We start from the raw sequence: 21194 nt of genomic DNA on the forward strand, positions 1-21194 counted from the left end.
GACTCTTTCAGTACTGGGCGACTTTTTCCATAATGCGTCTAATACCCCTTTTCCACCAAAATTCCAGGTCTGACCCGGAGTTGGAACAGAGTTCCTATACGGATCAGACCTGGAATTTTGCCGGCGCCGACTTGGGATATTCCTGAGTCGGCGCCGCTCACACCGTAGTCGAGTCTGCATAGACCCGGCTTTTCAGGCGTGTAAGTGGTCGCTTGGAGATGACGTCATCTTCACGCGCCACTGAAGCCGGACCAATCGGCCGGCTTGCAGCGCACTCCAGGTCATCGTGACCCGGAGTGCGCTGTTCTCACAGCAGGGTTTCACTGGCTACGCCTGTGTGAAACCCTGCTATTTACCTGGGTTGGATTGCCGGGTCACTTGACCCGGCGATCCAACCCTCTCCCCTTTTACACCAGGGAGCTGCCCGAGTTAACCCTGCAATAACCCGGGTTTTAGCTCCGGTATAAAAGGGGTATAAGTCTCAATGCGATGCAACTAGGACGCACCAGAAGACTGTGCTGATTAATTTGATATGCAACACTTGTATATCTGTGTGCAACTGAGTCTTAGCTAAGTATTAGCATGGATCATTCAAGTGCAAGCTAGATTAATATAACCGGTTACTTAAGAAAATGCCTTCATATTATCTTTTTAACATTCAGAAAGTTGTGGAGGGAAAAAACGGCAGAGAAATTGTATTTCCACCACACAAATAATTATTATATACAGTGGGGCAAAAAAGTATTTGGACAGCCACCAATTGTGCAAGTTGTTGCACTTTAAATGATGAGAGAGGTCTGTAATTTCCATCATAGGTACACTTTAACTATGAGAGGCAGAATCAGAACAAAAAATTCCAGAAATCACATTGTATGATTTTTAAACAATTTATTTGTATATTCTTGCAGAAAATAAATATGTTAAGGACATTAATTACAGCAGCAGACCACCATCCCTGTACATGGAAAAATTCTGGGGCAGGAGGAAAAGGGAGTACGGATGACTAACAAGAGAGCACACCTTTATACAAGAATCTATCTGGTACGAACACTGACAAATAATAACATATTTGTATACTGGAAATACTACACTATATTCTCTCTCTCCTGTCTGGCTCTGATACGAGCCTTCTTCATTAAGGTCCTCTGTGGCACCAGAAATCCGGGTCCAGCATTATCCGCATCCCGTTGACATTTTTCTCAGATAAGCCTTAAAGAATTTATTTTTGGTACGCACATTTTCACTTGAGCACGAGCACACTTGTTTGAAATTTATATCACTCTTTGGCGCATACCCTTTCCACCCCATTTTTTCCAGATATATATATTATATATATATATATATATAGTTTTCCTCCTCAGACACTTATTTTATGCAGCTGCTCCTCTACTTCAGGTTTTGCCAGGCAGCCAGCAGTGCTGCAGACTGGCAGATGGACACTACTGTAGCACTTATACATATTGTGCAGTGCTTAAGGAAGGTAAATGTAACCAGTAGGCATCGAACCACAGATAGGCATACACTACAATAAAATTAATGGACATACGCATAATATGAGATATGGTAAGAACTTACCTTTGTTATCTCTATTTCTACGAAGTCCATAGGGTTCCACAGGATACCTTGGGGTATAGGTGTGACGTCAGTCATCGGGCACCATAGAGTTAAGCTTTCAGCCTCCCAGGATGCACTAGGGTTCCCCTCCTATACCCCGGCCCCGAGCCAAGGCACCTCAGTTAGTTACCAAGCCATAGGCCGGAGGACGAGAAGGAAGAGAGAGAAAGAAGATCTGGATACACACAAGAATCACACTCTCACCAGAGGGAGACGGGAAAACCGGTGACCAGACCAAAGCCCATCTGCAGCACAGGTGCGACAGGGCGGGAGTCCTGTGGAACCCTATGGACTTCGTAGAAATAGAGATAACAAAGGTAAGTTCTTACCATATCTCATATTTTCCACTTCAGGGTCCATAGGGTATCCACAGGATACCTTGGGGATGTCCCAAAGCAGTATCCTTTAAGGGTGGGGACACTCCTGTGCTGAAAGGAGAATCCGCCGCCCGAAGGAAGCATCCTGAGAGGCGAAGGTGTCAAACCTGTAATACCTCACGAAGGTATGGACAGAGGACCACGTAGCAGCCTTGCAGATCTGGACTGCAGAGGCACCACATCGAGCTGCCCACGAAGGACCAACAGACCTAGTGGAATGAGCCTTCAAAGGAACCGGCAGACCTTCATGAAGATAAGCTTCAGAAATAGCCATACGGATCCAGGCTGCCAAAGTTTGCTTTGAAGCAGGCCAACCCTTTTTACGGAAGCCATAGGAGTACAAACAAGGCGTCCGACTTCCTAAACGAAGAAGTGCGGTCAACATAAGTCCTTAAGGCCCGCACAACATCCAAAGTGGCCTCACCCACTGAAAGACCCGGTGAGTTAAAGGCCGGAACAACTATTTCCTCGTTAACATGAAACTGGGAAACAACTTTGGGAAGAAATTCAGGCCGAGTGCGGAGCACTGCCCTGTTCCCATGAAAAATCAAGAAAGGGGGTCTACAAGAGAGAGCCCCTAAATCAGAAACACGTCTGGCCGAAGCTATGGCCAGAAGGAAAACAGTCTTAGCTGTTAGCCATTTAAGATCCACTGAGCCCAGTGGTTCAAACGGCGGTCCCTGGAGAGCCCTCAGGACCACAGCCAAATCCCAAGGCGCCACAGGCGGAAAGAAGGGCGGCTGAATGCGAAGAACACCTTGCATAAAGGTGCGTACATCCGGGATTGTAGCAATCCTACGGTGAAACCAGACAGACAGGGCCGAAACCTGTACCTTCAAAGAAGCAAGGCGAAGCCCATGATCTAGTCCCGCTTGTAGGAAGGCAAGTATCCTAGACAGACGAAACTCCAGCGGTGCATAACCTCTCGGTCGACACCATTGGAAGAACGTATGCCACACGTGATGGTATATCCTCGCGGACGACGGTTTCCGAGCTCGCAACATGGTACGCACCACAGAGCTGGAAAACCCCCTGGACCTCAACATGGCTGTCTCAACAGCCACGCCGTCAAAGACAGCCGAGCCAGGTCCGGGTGAAGACAAGGACCGTGCGACAGAAGGTCCAGTGGTAGCAGCAAACGCATAGGACTGTCCACGGACAGACCTATGAAGGTCTGAGAACCAGTGCCGTCTGGGCCACGCGGGAGCTATCAACAGGAGCGTCCCTCCTTCCTGTTTGAATTTCCGGATTACCCGTGGAAGAAGGGAAACCGGAGGAAACAGGTATGCGAACCGGAACGTCCACCGGACGGACAGAGCATCCACCAGAGACGCCTCTTCGTCTCTTGTGCGAGACCCGTACACCGGCAACTTGTTGTTGTGCCGGGACGCCATGAGGTCGATCTCTGCAAGACCCCACCTGTCCACCAGCAGTTCAAAAACGTCCGGGTGCAGGGACCATTCCCCCGGATGAATGTCCTGGCGACTTAGAAAGTCCGCCTCCCAATTTAGCACTCCCGGGATGAAGACCGCTGATATGGCCGGAAGATTGTGCTCCGCCCATACCAGGATCCGAGACACCTCTACGAGGGCCCCCGACTTCGGGTTCCTCCTTGCCTGTTTATGTAGGCCACGGTGGTAGCGTTGTCCGACTGGACCTGCACCGGACGACCCTGGAGAACCCGATGTGCCTGCTGGAGAGCACTGAAGACCGCACGGAGTTCCAAGATATTTATTGGAAGTTCCGCTTCTGTCGGCGTTCCAGGGCAGGTGGACAAGTGTGGACCCGAAACTGCTCCCCAGCCCCGAAGACTGGCGTCCGTTGTCAACAGGACCCAATTTGGTACCCAGAACGGACGTCCCTTGCTGAGATGGGTGGTCTGCAACCACCAGGCAAGGGACAGGCGAACCTCTGGGGTGAGCACTATCGTCTGGAACTTCAGAGACTGAGGCAGCCCGTTCCACTTGGACAGGATCAGGTGCTGCAGAGGTCTGGAGTGAAACTGGGCATATTCCACCATGTCGAACACAGGCACCATGGAGCCCAGTAACCTCATCGCCGAGTGTAGAGACACCCGGCGGCTGTGCAGACAACTGCGCACCCTCGACTGTAAAGCAGAGATCTTTTCCTCAGTCACAAAGATCCTTTGCTGTCCCGAGTCTAAGAAGGCTCCGAGGTGCAGAATCCGCCGAGACGGGATTAGAGTGGACTTCTGCCAGTTGATTAACCAGCCGTGCCGTTGCAGCAGCGCAATGGTCAGGTCCAAGTGGCGTAGAAGGAGCTCTGGAGATCCTGCCACTAATAACAGGTCGTCCAAGTACGGCAACATGCGGACTCCCTGCAGCCGCAGAGAAGCCGCCATGACCGCCATCACCTTTGTGAACACACGCGGTGCTGTCGCCAGGCCAAAAGGTAACGCCCAAAACTGAAAGTGGTCGCTGCGGATTGCAAACCTGAAGAACTGTTGATGGCGCAAAAGAATAGGGACATGCAGGTAAGCGTCCTGTATGTCCAATGACACCATGTAGTCCCCAGGTTCCAGCACCAGAATGATGGACCGTAGGGTCTCCATCCGAAACTTCGGAACCCGCAAAGACTTGTTGAGAGCTTTGAGGTTGAGAATCGGACGATACAACCCATTTGGTTTCTGCACCAAAAAAAGATTTGAATAAAAACCCTGGCCCCTCTGGGAGAATGGAACAGGCACTATAACTCCAGCCTGGAGCATAGTGTGCAAGACCTTCCACAGCTCCGTGGCCTTGTTCCGGTCTGATGGTAGACCCGTGGTGAAGAATCGAGCCGAGGGTCTGTGCCGGAAAGAGAGGGCGTACCCGTGGGAGACCACCTCGAGAACCCAAGTGTCTGTCGTGGTGACCGACCAACACCGGGCGAACTGCAGCAGGCGGCCTCCCACTTTGGGATCCCCCAACGGGAGGCCCGGACCGTCAGGCCGCAGGCTTGTCATCAGGCTTAGGGGCCGGACATCTGGTACTCCATGCCTGCCTCCGGGGCTTGGACGATTTTTTGGGACCAGCCTGTCGGGGAAAAGACTGTGGTTTGGGCCTGCCCTGGGCCCTATAAGACCGAAAGGACGATGGTCCTGAACCAGAAGGAGCCGCGGCCGACGGGAGACATGCCGATTTGGCTGCCGCCAGCGTGGCCACAATCTTGTCCAGATCTGGACCGAAGAGAACTTCTCCGTTAAAGGGCAACGCCTCCAAACCCTTTTTGGAGTCAGCGTCCGCCTTCCAGGATCGCAACCACAAGGTGCGACGAGCAGCCACCGCTGCTGAAGAAATTCGAGACACCAGTGTACTAATGTCTAAGGCCGCCTCGTTGATATATGTGGCCGAATCACGGAGATTACCAATCAACTCCGTTTGCTCGGCCGGACAGTCGGAATCAAAGGACGCCTCCAATGAATCCGCCCAGCGCTCCATCGCTCTGGCAACCCAGCAAATGGCCATAGCCGGCCGCGCTGCCCCCCCGCGAGGGAATAAGCGGACTTCAGGCAGGTCTCCACCTTGCGGTCCGTAGCATCCTTAAGGGAGGACATGGATGGCATCGGCAATGTGGCACTACGGACAAGACGTGTCACATGAGAATCCACCTGTGGAGGGGATTCCCACTTAGCAAAATAATTATCCGCGAATGGATAAGCCACTGCCAGGCGCCTCTGCGGCTGGTATCGCTTGGGAGGCTGTTTCCACGCCTCCTCTAAATGGTCCATTAACTGACCTGAAAGAGGAAAGACTGTGGCGTCACCCTTCACATCCTTAAAAAAGGCATACTTGGATTTAGCAGCTGGGGGAACTTCGTCCTCAATCACCAAGGCTGTGCGGACTGCCCGTATAAGTCCAGGAATATATACCTTGGACCTAGCGTCAGCGTCCTTAGTATGGAGAGGTTCCTGATCGTAAGGATCCAGAATCTCCCCATCATCAGACATCCTCATAAGGAGCCGACAGAGACGCCACCGGCCGTTTATGTGGCCGCATCACAGTCTCCAACTGCAACACATCCGACAAGTGCTGTACAGAACTCATCAGGGAGTTAACCCACGCCGGCTCCTGAGAAACCGGGAGAGGGGAAATAGGGAGACTGCGGGGTACCACCAATTGTCTTGGGAAAACCCTGCATGGGTGACGACACCACTGACTGCTGGGACAAACCCATCTGTGTAAACGCGGGCTGCAGAGCTAACTGGCCCACTAAGGTTGTAAGCGCCTGAGCGAAACAAGCCCAGGGCGGCTCCTGTACCGGTGCTGTAACCGTAATAGGCCGCGCCATTGACAAACACTGCCTGCCCTCCCCCTCCGCTAAAGGTACTTTACACGTAGTACACTGTAGCCGGAGAGGAAAATCACTTTCAGACATGATGGTACTAAGTATGTGACCCCTCTCACCAACTGTATTTTAAAGAGGTGAGAGACCACCCTGCAGCACCGCACCGCAAGGGCTTAGCAAAAAGAACAGGGACAGTAATAAAGCTGACAGTCAGAATAGAAGATACAGGCAGCAGCGCTAGCACAGTCACATACAATGCAAAGAAAATCAATTCCTGCACTAACCAGCGCTGATCACTCAACTACGCAGACAGGGTCTGGTAGGACACAGCGCTGCATACACACACCTGACCACAGCGGAGGAGAGGTATGCGGGGGGACTCAGATCAAGATGCTTCCTTCCAGGCTTCCAGCAGCGTTCACCATGCGTTCAGGAAGATGGCTGCCGAGGAGCAGAGAGGAGGCTGGCCTGGGGGAGGAGCGCTGCCACAGGGCCAGTCGGCAGAGTGCAGAGAGGGCTATGTGCAGCGGGGGAGGCGCCGGCTGTGCGACAGGGAAGGCGCGCTCCCCTGGCATGCATTTAACCCCCAGGACGCCGCAGCGCTACCGCGCTGCTGCGGTCCGCTGTCCCAGGGGGGTAGTGGAAGTGCAGGTTCTTACCTGGCTCCACGCTGCAGCCAGTCCCCAGGGAGCCCCCTGCCTGGGGACTCTGGACCATGTAACAGCGGGGACCCACCGCGGGACCCCGCTGCTTACCTTGCTGTCCCCCTTGAATCCGGCCATGGTCCGGAACATCTGGGGTCACCGCTAGCTGTGACCCCAGATGCTCACCAGCATCCCCGGATCGGTACCGGCGTTCTGGTACCGGCGGGGGTGTAGGGAAGACAGCATGGACGTCAGGACTGACTGTCCATGCTGTACATCCAGATGTGCAGCCACAGCCGCATACAGGAAAGCTTCAGTGGCTCTTCTTAGCCCCCACTCCAACAGGTGCCCCCGACTCCGGCCGGGCACCAAACTAAACTGAGGTGCCTTGGCTCGGGGGCGGGGTATAGGAGGGGAACCCTAGTGCATCCTGGGAGGCTGAAAGCTTAACTCTATGGTGCCCGATGACTGACGTCACACCTATACCCCAAGGTATCCTGTGGATACCCTATGGACCCTGAAGTAGAAAAGGAACCTGTCTAATATTTACACAAATCAAAATGGAGCTGTTGTTGCAGGTAATACACATGTATTAGGTACGGCATCATTACATGTAACATATTTTATGAGAAAAGGCAGGAAATGGAAATATTCTTTGAGATAACACTAGGATTTGACAGATCTAAAAGAATCTTCAAAGTATCTGACCGTCCAGCTGACACGGCAATGGGAAAGCAATGTGCCAACATGGTCATTAATGCCCTTCGCAACAACAGGTTAAGATTTACATAATTGTGCTAAATATTCTCAGCGGGATGTAGTTGAAATCCATGCTGTCGGGTGCCGGCATCCAGGGGTTAAAGTGGCCGGAACTGCTTTCCATCAGTTCTATTTGGAGAGCAACCAGTCTGACGGCAGCTTTTTTGTGTTTAAGGTGCATTACCACTGGGGGCATTACTACTGAGGGCACTACCACAGGGGGCATTGAATACGGGGCACCACTACTGTGGGCTCTGTATAAGGGGCACTACCACTTTGGGCACTACCACTACAGTGGCCATTGCTTAAGGAGCACTACTGCTGTAGGCATTATGTGTAAGAGGAACTACTGCTGTGGGTATTGTGTATAAGGGGCACTAATTTGGGCATTGTGTAAAAGGGGTGTCATAACATGAATAAGGAACACTACTATGTGGTGTAATGTGAATCAGGGGCACTATGTGCAGTGTCATGTGAATAAGATTGTGCTACTGTGTGGCGTAATCTGAACTGAGGATACTATTGTGTGACCACGCCCCTTTCTTTGAGACTACGCCCTTTTTTGCGGCGCGCGCTGTCCCTTTATTAAATAAGCTCCGGGGGAGTGCGAGTTCCACCGCGTCTCTAGGACCACTTTAAGCACTGACGGCATCCCATACCCAACCCATTCTCAGCACCTCATTCTCACTAACAACATCTTCGTGGTATCTTTGCTATAGTGTAACATTTCCAGCGCAAGTTTTCAAATTGACCAGATTGTTAATCATACCACTATTTGCAACTACTTTGCATTGTTGTGTGAAAATGCTAATAGCTATATAGCACAGACTATTTTAGTAATATTTACAATTCATGACATTCAAAGACAGAAAAATAAACCTTGCGCAGGCATTGCACTTCCCACAGCCCTATTACAGTCCCTATGTGTGTAAAGGACACAGTTGACGATGGCGTGTATTGTCCATTGCAATTTGTATCCCAGAGATGTATTTGATGTTATATCAAAGTTGTCTAGTGCAGAGGGCATGTAAGATACAGTTTAATAGATTTCTCAGCCGCCAACCAATATTTAAAATTAACTTATTGATTTGAATGGTTTTTGCCTCCTAGCATAAACAACTACAAGGAAAGGGCAGAAGCAGAAAGTCATGTATGTAATTCATTGTAGACGTTAAGTTAACAGACCTTTCATGCACATGTAAATGTGCAGTAGTAGTGCACAAAGAGGACATATTCACCAATGCCCAAGTGTAAACTCAATTGTTACTGAAATACAGTCTGAACTGTTGCTGTAAAATCAGCAATTTTCAGAAGTTTAAGAGTTTGAGATGTGCAATTTATTTCTTTAAATTAACAGATGAAAACACAGTTGCACTCTTGTAGCATAGGCTTGCATGACAACCAATGTGTGCCGTATCCAAATGATCAGACTAGAGTCTACCAATTTAGTGCAGCAAATCCGGTGCAGGTGATACGAGTCCAATGAGACTTCTGGAAGTGAAAATCTCTTACACATAAATGACTTCACTTTGTCACAGCTCCAGAATGGTTTGCTCAGTGAAACCGCAGCTTAATACAGAATATAGGATTTCAACAACTTTCCAAAGCTTCAACACAATGCATATTAATGAAAAACTTCAAAAAGTAGCTGTTCCTCATTAAAACCGGCTGAGCGACTATAAGACATTACTAAGAAGGCAAATGCAATACAGGTGGTGCTCACAGGCCACGTAGGAGGAAGTCATCGGTAGAGGTCACAGACTGTTGTACTGATCAAACAAATGTCTATAACATTTCCTTTGCTCTTTATAACATACTGTGGGAGCTCAATGATGACTTTAGGGAAATGATCTTGCCTCTGTGCTTACATGGCTAGGGCCTGACTCAGATGGCCGCTAAGCCACCGCTGCTGGGAGTTTGTACGCAGTGGCTGGGTGAAAATATGCAAATGTTGCAGCTGCGGGGATTTGCATGAAGACGCTCACTGGCTGCTTCGCAAAACCAAAATGACTGTGTACAAAGATGCAGCATCGATCGCAGATCAGTCAATTATTGGATTTCTGAATAACATTATGGTCGCGGAGAATGTCCAGCAGTACTGAGATGCCAAAATCATTTATACAGAGTACAGGAACGCAGTAGCAGGCTGAAACACGCCCCGAAAATGATCGTAACACGCCTGGGTTTCAGCTGCCACCCTCCCGTTGCTGCCCACAAACGGTCCCTGCCTGTCAATCGCTTTGCGAATAAATCCTCACTGCGAGCGACTCCAACGTAAGCGCAGATCGATAATCGCTCAACTGTGTAAACATCGGCGTTATGTCCTTCTCTGAATCAAGCCCTAAGACAATACTTTCATATGCATTCAAAATTAAAAGTAAGTGGAGCAGTGAAAAAATTAGCAAAGCCTGAAGGCACGCAGGAGAGACAAACAATAGTCTGTAATCTGAACGCCTAACAGATCCTGTGCTTGATGAAAAGTACATTTCCCCTTACTATCATGTGTTGTTTAAATCCTCAAAAGGACCTGCCTAGTGTACAAAGGCCCTGACTCATTTCGGATCACAGCTGCGATTGCAAAGGTGATTACGCACATAGTGGCACAGCGATCGTATGCTGATCCATTGCGATCGCTATGCCCTCACAGCGCTACATGAGGACGCCCACGTTACCTTACACCAGTGATTCCCAACCTCGGTCCTCAAGGCACACTAACAGTCCTGGTTTTAGTGATATCCATGCTTGAGCACAGATGTTAAATCAAAATAACTGAGGTACTAATTAAGTCACCTGTGCTCAAGTATGGCTATCCTTAAAACCTGGACTGATAGTGTGCCTTGAGGACCGTTGTTGGGAACCCCTGCCTTACACACATCCGTAATTTTTAGCAAGACTGCGAAACCATCGCTACTATCGAGTACCATCGTAGCTTCACGCACACTACACAAGCTCTGACCTTACTCAGAAATTGCTAACTTCCACTATGTGTAAGGCATCGCAACGACTAATTTATGCACGCCCATGCAAAGGTGTTCAAATGCACTGGCGCGCCTGCATTTCGCCTCCCCCCCTCCCCCCATCACCTCCCACAAACAACACTTTTTTTCAATCACTCTGCGATGGTTCCGCGTAGTCACTGCGATCATAGTCCCAATTGAAATGGCCGGTTCGTGTACGTGCACTTCGATGCATACGCAGAACACAACAATCGTCTGATTGCATGCGCAATCGCAGTTGCGATCAGTAATGAATCAGGCCCTAAGTACTTAGCAAAAACCCGAGTTACCCCAGATCTCATTTTGCTGCAGATCACACAGCAGGAAAGCATTGCAAGTTGCAGAAAACTATGAGCACAGCTCTGAGCAGATTCCTGTAGCTCTCACAGATCACCCGCTGTTTATCTGCAGGAAGACATCCCAGGAGAGAACATAGCACACCAAATGCATATCTCTCAAGAATGGGGTTCCTATTGACCGCTGGCTTAGTTTTTCTATAGTACAATGCTCTATGTACTAATGCAAACAAACATCAGATAGTGATGAACTTTTAAAGCAGAGGTTCCCAAACGCCATCATTACTGTCCACGTTTTAAGGATATCCATGATTGAGCCCAGAGGGTTAAATCAAATTGACTGTGGTAAAACCTGGACTGTAATGTGGAGTTTGGGAACCTCTTCTTTAAAGAATCACATAGCCAACATTTAAATGTTTAGATATTAACCATTAATATTTTAAAATACATAGTTAAGCAACAACCTGAGATTCTACTACATTGTCAAAATGAGAATGATTATTTTCCCACTCCATTATACACAGCTCCGACATTTAGGACCGTGCACTAGGGCAGTGTACCAACAACATCCAAACTGAACTGTATTTGAAATAATTTCCACTTTAAAGCCATATTTCAGTGTTTGTTTCTTCATATTAATAATGAATGGTAATTCTGCAGATTTCCTAGGTCCATGTGACTACTTGGCAACCACAGCTACATACAGTAACATGATGCTGACATCAGATGCATGCTTAAAAAGGAAATTAACTTGATCTATAAAGAAAAGGAATATAATTCTAGGCTGGATTGGTGTTTAGTATTTGAAGTTTATTGGCTACTCTCCCTTTCCAATGATAGTAAGACGGACCCTCTCCTGGAATACCCCCATTTGATGAGCAGGGTTCTAGCAATTACATTTAGCTAGGAATTCTGCTTAATAAAGGGAAATATTCCAACTGTACAAGTAGGGAAATCCTTTATTTGACTTTGGGTTTTGTAAACCCATGCATATTGGAGTCAGTGATATCAAGGCACCTTAAAACCATGAGAGCAAAAGGATAAATGGACTGTTTTTGGAGAATAACCGAAGATACACAAATAAACAAAACTGGACACAAATTAAGTTGCACTGTTGATTATTTAGTATGTGTTGCATGACAATAAAACAAACAATCTGTTAGATAGAAATCTTGATGGCACATTTTACACTTTCTGCATAGTTGGCTAATGGGAATGGAGGCATCAAATTCAATTGCAGCACAATGGTCATATAATGCATATAAAATACTTTCAGTTAATTAGAGAGAGTAAAGAGTGTAAAGTATTTGGCTTTGGTTCACAAAACTAATAAAGGCCCAATAATTATTATTATTAAATGTGATGCCCTGCACTAGGCCTTTACACTGCTCTTTAGGCTTACTACACTGGATTATGGATTGTGGAGTTGAATAGTGCATGTCATTGCTGGTTCCTGTAGCACTAGTCTTTTTTTTGTTAACGGATTCTGTTTAGCTATCCTTGCTGTTTGGTTATATCCAGTGGCGGGCTGGGCCGGGGGGCAGGGTACCATGTGCGGTCAGTCTGTGTCGGTACCAGCAGCTGTGTGTTTGTTTTGATCAGCAGCCAATGAGAGTCTGTCAGACTCTCATTAGCTGCTGCTGTGCCCACTGCAGGAGCCGCTCCATCTTCCGGCTCCCGCAGTGGGCAATGGGAGAGACGTCATAACGTCATATGACGTCTCTCCCATAATGCAGAGAGGCCCGGCCCGGGAAGGACAGACGGAGGAGCGGATGGCGACGGCGGGAGCGGGGATTCAGGTAAGTTTTTTATTGTTTTTTTTTACAATGTGTGATACTGGGGGGGGGGGGGGGGAGGCTGGCATTACAAGGGGGGAGACCACTACTGGGGGCACCACAAGGGGGGAACCACTACTGGAGGCACTGCAAGGGGGGGGACTACTACTAATGGGGGCAATGCAAGGGGGGGAACTACTACTACTGGGGGCACTACAAGGGGGACTACTACTGGGGGCACTACAAAGGGGAAACAACTACTGGGGGCACTACAAGAGGGAGGGACTACTACTGGGGGCACTACAAAGGGGGAACCACTACTGGGGGCACTACAAAGGGGGAACCACTACTGGGGGCACTACAAGAGGGAGGGACTACTACTGGGGGCACTACAAGAGGGAGACCACTACTGGGGGTACTACAAGGGGGGACCACTACTGGGGATTATAACTGGGGGCACTTCAACTGTGGGGACTACTACTGGGGGCACTACAAGGGGGGGACTACTACTACAAGGGGAGGGGACAACTACTAGGGGCACTGCATAGGGGGGAGGGGACTACTACTAGGGGCACTGCATAGGGAGGAGGGGACTACCACTGGGGGCACTGCATCAAGGGACCACTGCTGGGGGCTCTATAAAAAGGGTAATACTGGGGGTACTGCATAGGGGGGAGATTACAACTGGGGCCACTATTTAAGGGGCACTGCATAAGGGTTACCACTATTGGGGGCACTGCATGGGGTGTGGACTGCTACAGGGGGCACTATATAAGGAGCACTGCATAGGGGGGGGATCACTACTGGGGGCACTACTGGAGGCCTACATAAGGGGGTCCTCTCCTGGGGCACATGGGGGCACTGCATATGGGCACCACGACGGCCCCTGGTTATATCCTTTAATTAGCTTTGTTAATTTTTTTTCTTCTCTTTTTTTCTATTTTTACAAACTTTATTCTAAGTTAGTTTTTTTTAATCTTTTACAGTGAGGTATTCTTAGATATGTAAGGGGTAGGATAGTACATTACACTAATAGAGATTTGATTATGCAAAGTACAAATTAATGTTGGCATACCGCACATTAAATTATTAGGGATTACTGAATTTAGACAGAAGTAAAGCAACTGCTATTCAGAAAATGATATGCCAAAGACCAGTGCTGGATTTGGAGTGTGTGATGCTCTAGGCCAGCGTTTCCCAAACTCATTCCTCAGGGAGCACTAACAGTGCATGTTTTCCAGGTCTCCTCACACAATCACAAGTGAAATAGTTAGCTTCACCTGTGAATATTTTAAAATGTGTCAGCCGGTAATGAATATACCTATGCACCAACTAGGAAAAATGGAAACCATGCACTGTTAGTGCTCCCTGAGGAATGAGTTTGGCAAATACTATTCTAAACCATTGCAAATTATTTTATCATTAACTACGAGGGTGAGTCAAAAATAATCTGCACTCTGACTCTAGAATTTATTTAATCAACTTTCAGAAAAAACAAATACATTCTTTTTTGACATAATCTCCCTGCTGTTCAATACACTTTGGGCCTGATTCAGAGCTGAACGCTCTGACCAGAGCGCTCGCTCTGAATCAGGACCCTCCTCCCTGAAAATGGAGCATCCTCTTGGACGCTCGCATAGCTGTGGGTGACCACCAACAGCATATGCGAGCGTCCATGATGATGGTTGCGATGGTCTTGACCATCGTGACCATCGGGCTTGCAACGGAGACCCTGCAGTAGGGTCTCGCTGCCGCAAGCCCAGGAGTGATTTTGGCTCTGTCAGAGCCAAAATCACTCCCACTGACATCACTAGTGATGTCAGTGGGACTGGCTCCAGACGGTAGGCGTTCCCATGGGGAAGCCTCCGTCTGGCAGGCACGCCCCTGGCACTCCCACCAAAGGGGGCGTGCTGTCAATCAACATCGACAGCACGCCCCCTTTGGTGCAAGACCCGGAGTGACAGCTTGGCTGTCGCAGTCCGGGTCTCGCGCATGCGCACGACGGAGCTCCCTCTGTCGTGCGCATGCGCAGTGGGGGAACATTGACCCGTTTGCGAGCGTCCTTTGCTCGCGAACGGGTCTGAATGACCCCCTTTGTCCATCTGTCAACAAGCTTTCGTATTCCCTCATTAAAAATGTTTTGGGTTGAGCTGCAAGACACGAATGCACTGCTGTCTTCACCTCTTCATCAGACGTGAATCTTTGTCCTCTTAGGGCTTCTTTCAGGTAGGTGATAGTCTGATGGGGCAAGAGGGAGGATGCTTTAACACCTCAAAGCAAAGTTTTTGGAGACTGTCGACAGTATGAACAGCGGTGTGCGGACGTGCATTGTCATGCAACAACACCCTTGGATATTAGTCATCTGTGTTTTGTTTGAATTTTAGGCTTCAGCTCCTCAGTGAGCATCTCACTGTAATGAGCACTGTTCATTGTTGAACCTTTTTCCTGATAATGTTCCAATACTGGCCCTTGAGAATCCCAGAAAACTGTAAGCATCAATTTTTCAGCTGATGGTTGACTTTTGAACTTTTTCTTGGTCGACGATTGAGGATGTTTCCATTCCATACTTTCAGGCTCGTAGTGATGAATCCATGTCTCGTCATGAGTAATGATTCTTTTTAAGAAACTTTCAAATTCCTTAGAGTATCAATCCAAATTTTGTTTGCAGATTTCCAAACACTTCAGTTTGTGCTCTTTCGGGAGTTGTTTCGGTACCCATCTCACACAAACCTTTCGAAACCCAAGTCTGTAGTGGGTAATTGCATAGGCGGAACCATGGCTGATTTGCAACATAATCCACTGTCACTCGTCTATCCAACAGAATCAGTTCACCTGCACGCTCAATGTTTTCATCAGTCGTGGACAGACGTCCGGCTCCTTCTTCATGGCTGACACTTGTGCAACCTTCTTTGAACTACTCTATCCATTCATACACACTTCTTTGCGACAAAACACTTTCTCCATACTGTGCACAAAGTCTTCGATAAATATTGGCACCAGACACACCCTCAGACCGCAAAAACTAATCACTGCACGCTTCTCTTCTTTCGTGCCAATCACAAGTGGAGCAGCCATTTTTCCTTGCACTGCAGTCACAAATGAACTGACGTAACATGTTTAAACCTGCACAGCAGTGACTGGGGAGACAGCGATCTAGTATGGAAAGCATTGATAAGACAGTGTGGCCAACAGAAATTTTTATATAACTGGAGTGTGGATAATTTTTGACTCACCCTCGCATTAACTCCTTAGTAACTGTGCACTAATTAAGCTCATTTTAGCCCCTCCACCTTCCTGTATGATTTAGGCTATATAAATTAACTATTTGCCTTCGTTTTCTGCCAAGTTGTAATTAATGCAATTGATATGCACCAGTCCTTCTTTGATGAAATTATCAAATCGAGTCTTTAATGACAGAAAAAATCATCACTACTATATTGCTTCAGTTTAATTTCAAAAGGAGAACTTCCTGGCCAGTGCATCACTTCCTGGATAGTTAATGAAAACTCCAGGCAGCAAGTTATGTTCAATAGGGAGATTTCACAAACCTTCTAAAGAGTACAAATGGAGGTGTGGCACATAGTAACCAATCACATTCTAGCTCATTTATCAAGTGCATTCTGTAAAATGATTGACAGAATCTGACTGGTTGTGAACGCCAACATCTCCACTTGTCCTCTTAAGAAGGTTTGCCCAATCCCTCCTCCCTGTCTAAAATGTGTAAAACAATTTACAATATACTGCAAGTGACACTTACGTTTCATCTGTAAAAGCTATCCCAAAATATTCCTTCTCTTTCAGGTTGAAGTGTGATGCCACTAGATCAAGCAACTCCTTGGCCAGCAGTTTTGGCTACAAAAGAAGAGAAATCCAGGTTAGAAATGTTTGAGCTCTATGGTAAAATCTACATGTACATAACTTTAGAAAATTTGTTTTATTTAGACACTGAATGCATTTTTACTGATATTACTGATAATCTGCTCTAGGACCATATCAACCAACAAGAATTTGCAATTCATAACATTGCCTTCGTTGTGCTGAACACTTGACAATTATTCGCACATTGTTTGCTATGGGTTAGATAAAAATTTGCATCACTGAGTGATGTTTGTAAATAATACTTTCTGTCCATTGAAAACAGATCCTAACATTCACAACTTTTCATCTTTATTATTATTATTATAATTATTATTATGTATTCTAATTAGTAATAAATTAACATCATATTACCAGTATTTTTAATATTAGGATATATTACTAATAATTATAATCTTTATTAAGTTACTTGCAATAACAATTGTATCAACATTTGAGACACAGAAGTCCATACACCAGACATACCGACAAAGCAATCTAATGAAAATTGTGATCTAGTGCCACCATTTGCTTTTCTGGACGATCATTTTCTGTCCATGTAACATGAAGCGACCATGTAACTCCCTACCATTAATCAGTAATACTCAACTACGATTCATCGATTCATCCTGCCAATTTGCTCAGGCCGTGTGAAATGACAAAATGTGTACAAAAGCTTGGTTGTCTGTAACTATAATCACAATCTTTGACTATTTTAGCAATCAACACTGAATAACTGTCAGTACAAGTAAATTCCAAAGAATCGTCGGATTGGCTGTACTGGGTAATTCTACTCTATATATTACTGTGTATGTACAGTATATACAGTCATATGCTTGTTTTCTGGGGATAAAAGTGCTAACAGTATTAATCTGTAACTGTAAGCATTTTACATTTGTAAAGTGACACATCCATTCATTCAATGTAATGCGATGTGTAAACATCTTCGAGGTCAGTGCTGTAACTGACACTGAATGTTGCAGCCGCACTTGTATGACTCATATCTTCTTCCAGGGAACAATGAGTCTATATGGTGCATTCGGGAAAGTCTCACCCCTTGCATAACTGAGGAGCTCACACTACATAAACGACTTCTAAGTACAAGGGCAGTGGTGATCGCTATGCTTTGCACCTAGTACACATGAAATGGGTTGTACTGTAGTCATTTTACTGTCAGTGTAACGATACCAATTAACAAAACTATTTGCTGCAATTCTTTATGTTTAAGTATATTTGTACTTCAACCCAAATATACAATATCTGACTGATGTCCCTATCTACTCCTGGGAATATCAGCAAGTTGTTTGGATTGTGTCAAAGTGAGGCTCAGTCTGCCGGTCTGGTCTGGGATATGCGCTCCAGAGTAAATTAATGGAAGGTGAGAGGAAGGTCTGAGGAAGTATAGTAATAGGGCTGATGTAATGGTTAGTTAGCATTACTGCATCACAGCACTGAGGTCATGGGTTCCATTCCCACCATGGCCCTAACTGTGTGGAGTTTGTATATTCTCCATGTGCCTGCTGGGCTTCCTCCGGGAGTGTTATGAAGGAAGAAGTAATGAATGCAAGGCAGTATGGAGGGCAGAGAATGATACACTGTAAAGAGAAGGATGTAATGGCAGATACATGTGAATTGGAGAGGGTGAGTAAAAGTAGAGGAGTGAGGAAAATTGAACAATAAAAACTAATCTAGGGTGTTCAATCTTAATCCAACACTGAATTATTGATGCAAACATATAGCTATATTATTTTAACATCACCAACTTTACTGTAAAATCTATTGTTTGATAAAGCTAAGCCATGGGGGGTATTTATCACAGCAGGGAGAGAGATAAAATTGAGAGAGATAAAGTGCTAACCAATCAGCTTCCAAATTACATTTTCCAGGCTGTGCTTAAAAAATGACAGTTAGGAGCTGATTGGTTGGTCAAATGGGTTTTGTTGGAAAACAGGACTATATATTACTATATATCACTGGTAAACTAGCTGTTCCCAGGCTTGTACGTTCCAGAAACTAACATATTCATAAGTGCTCTCTTTGGGGTCAAGCCAATTACTTGCGATGTACTCGCGAGCGGCAGGCTGAATTTGCCAAATTGGCTTAAAAGCGCTCGCAGCCCCATCGGACAGAGCAAAATGATGCAAATTCGGGCTCGCAGTGGGCCATGAAGGGGGCGAGTTACGGTGCCATGCTGGCGTTTTAACACCGTTGTAATGGCAACTCGTACCCTTCGCATGTAATTGGATTGACCCTTGTGTGTCTGAAGAGTGGGGAGCACTGTAAGAGACAAGTGTTCAGAAAATCACTGTTCAGAAATTTTTTATTAGGCCCATATACGATTAGAAGGAATCTCTGCGCTGCTATTCATATGCCTTTCTGTCTCTCTTCCCTTAGATTGGACAGTACTTGGAAGCACTTTGCAAATAAAAATTATTAATTTAATTTACAGGCAATCACTTTCATAGCTAACAACGTTGGGAATGACTAGAAGGTTTAAGGGTTCTAAAGTCCCTTAGTCTATTGGATTACAAATTAATCTTCAATTATATGTAATTTATATTTACACACAGAGAACAGATGATAATCTAATCAACTCTAATGAGAAACAAATATTTTTGCAGGAAACACAAATTAGACATCCTAGACTTTGCTTCACAGCCCATAGAGGTGAACAGGAAAATCTACCATAATTCTCAGCAATGTGTGAATTTCTGCACATTCCGAGACGTGATATGCCTCCTCTGACTGATAATAAGCCATAAATCCTGGGCTCTACTTTAAAACACATATTATATATATATTTTTATATTTAGCTAAAACTTTAAATTCCCAGATTTCTTTTTATTCTCCTGTGTAGATTTACCCATTAAAATTTTTAAATTGCATATCTCATAGAAAGTAGTTAGGGTGCAAAAAATGTGCACTTGGAGTGTCTATTTTTCTGTGTTCCACAATTATACATTAAGTATTCATTCTTTTTTTTAGAGAGTATGGGGACAAATGAAATAGGATGAGAGTTTAGAAAATGTGAGAGTTTTCTGTCACTTTTTACACTTGGCCAATGTAATAGAGTCCGAGAACATGCAAACTCACATATTTGTCAGGCTAAAAACTCTCACGATTTAAACTCTCATCCAGATGTTTTCCCATTTTAAAGATACAACTTGACCAATGTAATAGTGTGAGAGGTTACTGCTAAACTCTCACATTTTCTAACCTCACCCCATTAAATTTGGCCCTATGGGCCTGATTCTGAGATGGACGGATTTACACAGCCACACACAAGCCACTGTGCAAATCCATCCATCTCAGATGCAAATGCAGGAGGATGATTCAGACACCTCCTTGCTGCATTTGCAATCCCAGCACTGCGACCGATGTCACAGGCTGGGGTCACCTTTGGAACCATTGTGACCGGTTGCTATTGGCTATGCTGAGGGAGCTGAAGCTTCCCACAGCCTGGTTGGTGCCTGGTCATGCTAGAGGCCAGGAATCTGCAGACCCTGGTCTCGTCCCTCCCTGACAACAGAGGCGACACCCCTCCGTTTCTGGGAACGGAGACTAGGCACGCCACCCGCTCTGCTCCCCAAACTCCGCAGCATGTCAATCATGCTGCGGCTTGGGGGGGGGGGGGGGGGTCTGTGAGCGAGATTGGAGGACCTGTTGTTCACAAGCGCAGTGGGTCCTGCTTCAGGCACAGACCCCTAGACCTAGGGATGTGCGTTCATCCTCTGACTTAGGTCCTATGTACATAAAGCAATTTCATGCATGTAAAAGGTATACTGGATTAGCAAATGCATAGGAGTAGACAATCCACATTTTCTATGTCTATTGGCATGTCTTATATGGCTTGCAACCACAAGGATATGTATCATGTATATCAAATTCAGACAGAAATAACAAAATATTCCTTAAACTTGCTGACTGTCTACAACAGGAACAGTGGTTCTGGGAATATCTCCTTTGGTTTGTCATCCATGTTCTGTAGTTCCCTGTAGATGCTGCCCGTAATCTATTGGTACTGGACATACAGTTGGTTTCTCATGATCTGTGACATTTAACATCTGCTTATAAAGTCTAGGACCTGTTGTGTCCCAAAAAATAATCCCCGATAAGTACAGTGTTTTCGCTTTTGCGATGGCAAAAACACAGAGATCTGTGAACTTATCTAGGATCCTATTTGTTTGACTAAACAAATAGGATACAGGGATAAAAAGAAATTGTCGAAACACAGGGATTATCGGTGGAAAATACCTGTTTTTCATCCCTGAAAATATAATTGGGGCTAATTGGATACAGGCATAAGTGATTGTTCATTGATTATTCAGAATGTAGAATTATCTGTGCTCTTGAATTCCTCAACTTATTTGACCATTTTAGGGATGTTCCTGAAGGTAAGGTCCTCTGGGGTTTTGTTTTCATTGTGACAATCTCTGCTTGTGCAGGGTTTCTAAGAACCATGTTTCTCTTCTAGCAGATCTATTCTGTACAAAAGTAAAGTCCTTTAGACCAGTAGTTCTCAAACTTGGTCCTCAGGACCCCACACAGGTTACCCAGCAGGTGCAGTCATTACTCACCGACATATTTTAAA

The 21194-nt window shown here is 46.2% G+C and overlaps 1 protein-coding gene across 6 annotated transcripts in view; it reads right to left on the reverse strand.

Moving 5' to 3' along the window:
* Window positions 1-21194, reverse strand: part of FRMD4A (FERM domain containing 4A) — a 481635-nt gene that overhangs the window by 173659 nt on the left and 286782 nt on the right. For all 6 annotated transcript variants that reach the window (XR_015877834.1, XM_088468780.1, XM_088468779.1 and 3 more), the window contains exon 3: window positions 16506-16600. Coding sequence is in view for 5 of the 6 variants with exons in the window: in XM_088468780.1 (XP_088324906.1) it covers window positions 16506-16600 (95 nt within the window). In the remaining variant the exon portion in view is untranslated. The remainder of the gene's footprint in view (window positions 1-16505; window positions 16601-21194) is intronic.

The sequence above is a fragment of the Taudactylus pleione genome, unplaced genomic scaffold (genome assembly GCF_031769625.1).
Source record: "Taudactylus pleione unplaced genomic scaffold, aTauple2 ptg000086l, whole genome shotgun sequence".
In the NCBI taxonomy this organism is placed as follows: domain Eukaryota; kingdom Metazoa; phylum Chordata; class Amphibia; order Anura; family Myobatrachidae; genus Taudactylus; species Taudactylus pleione.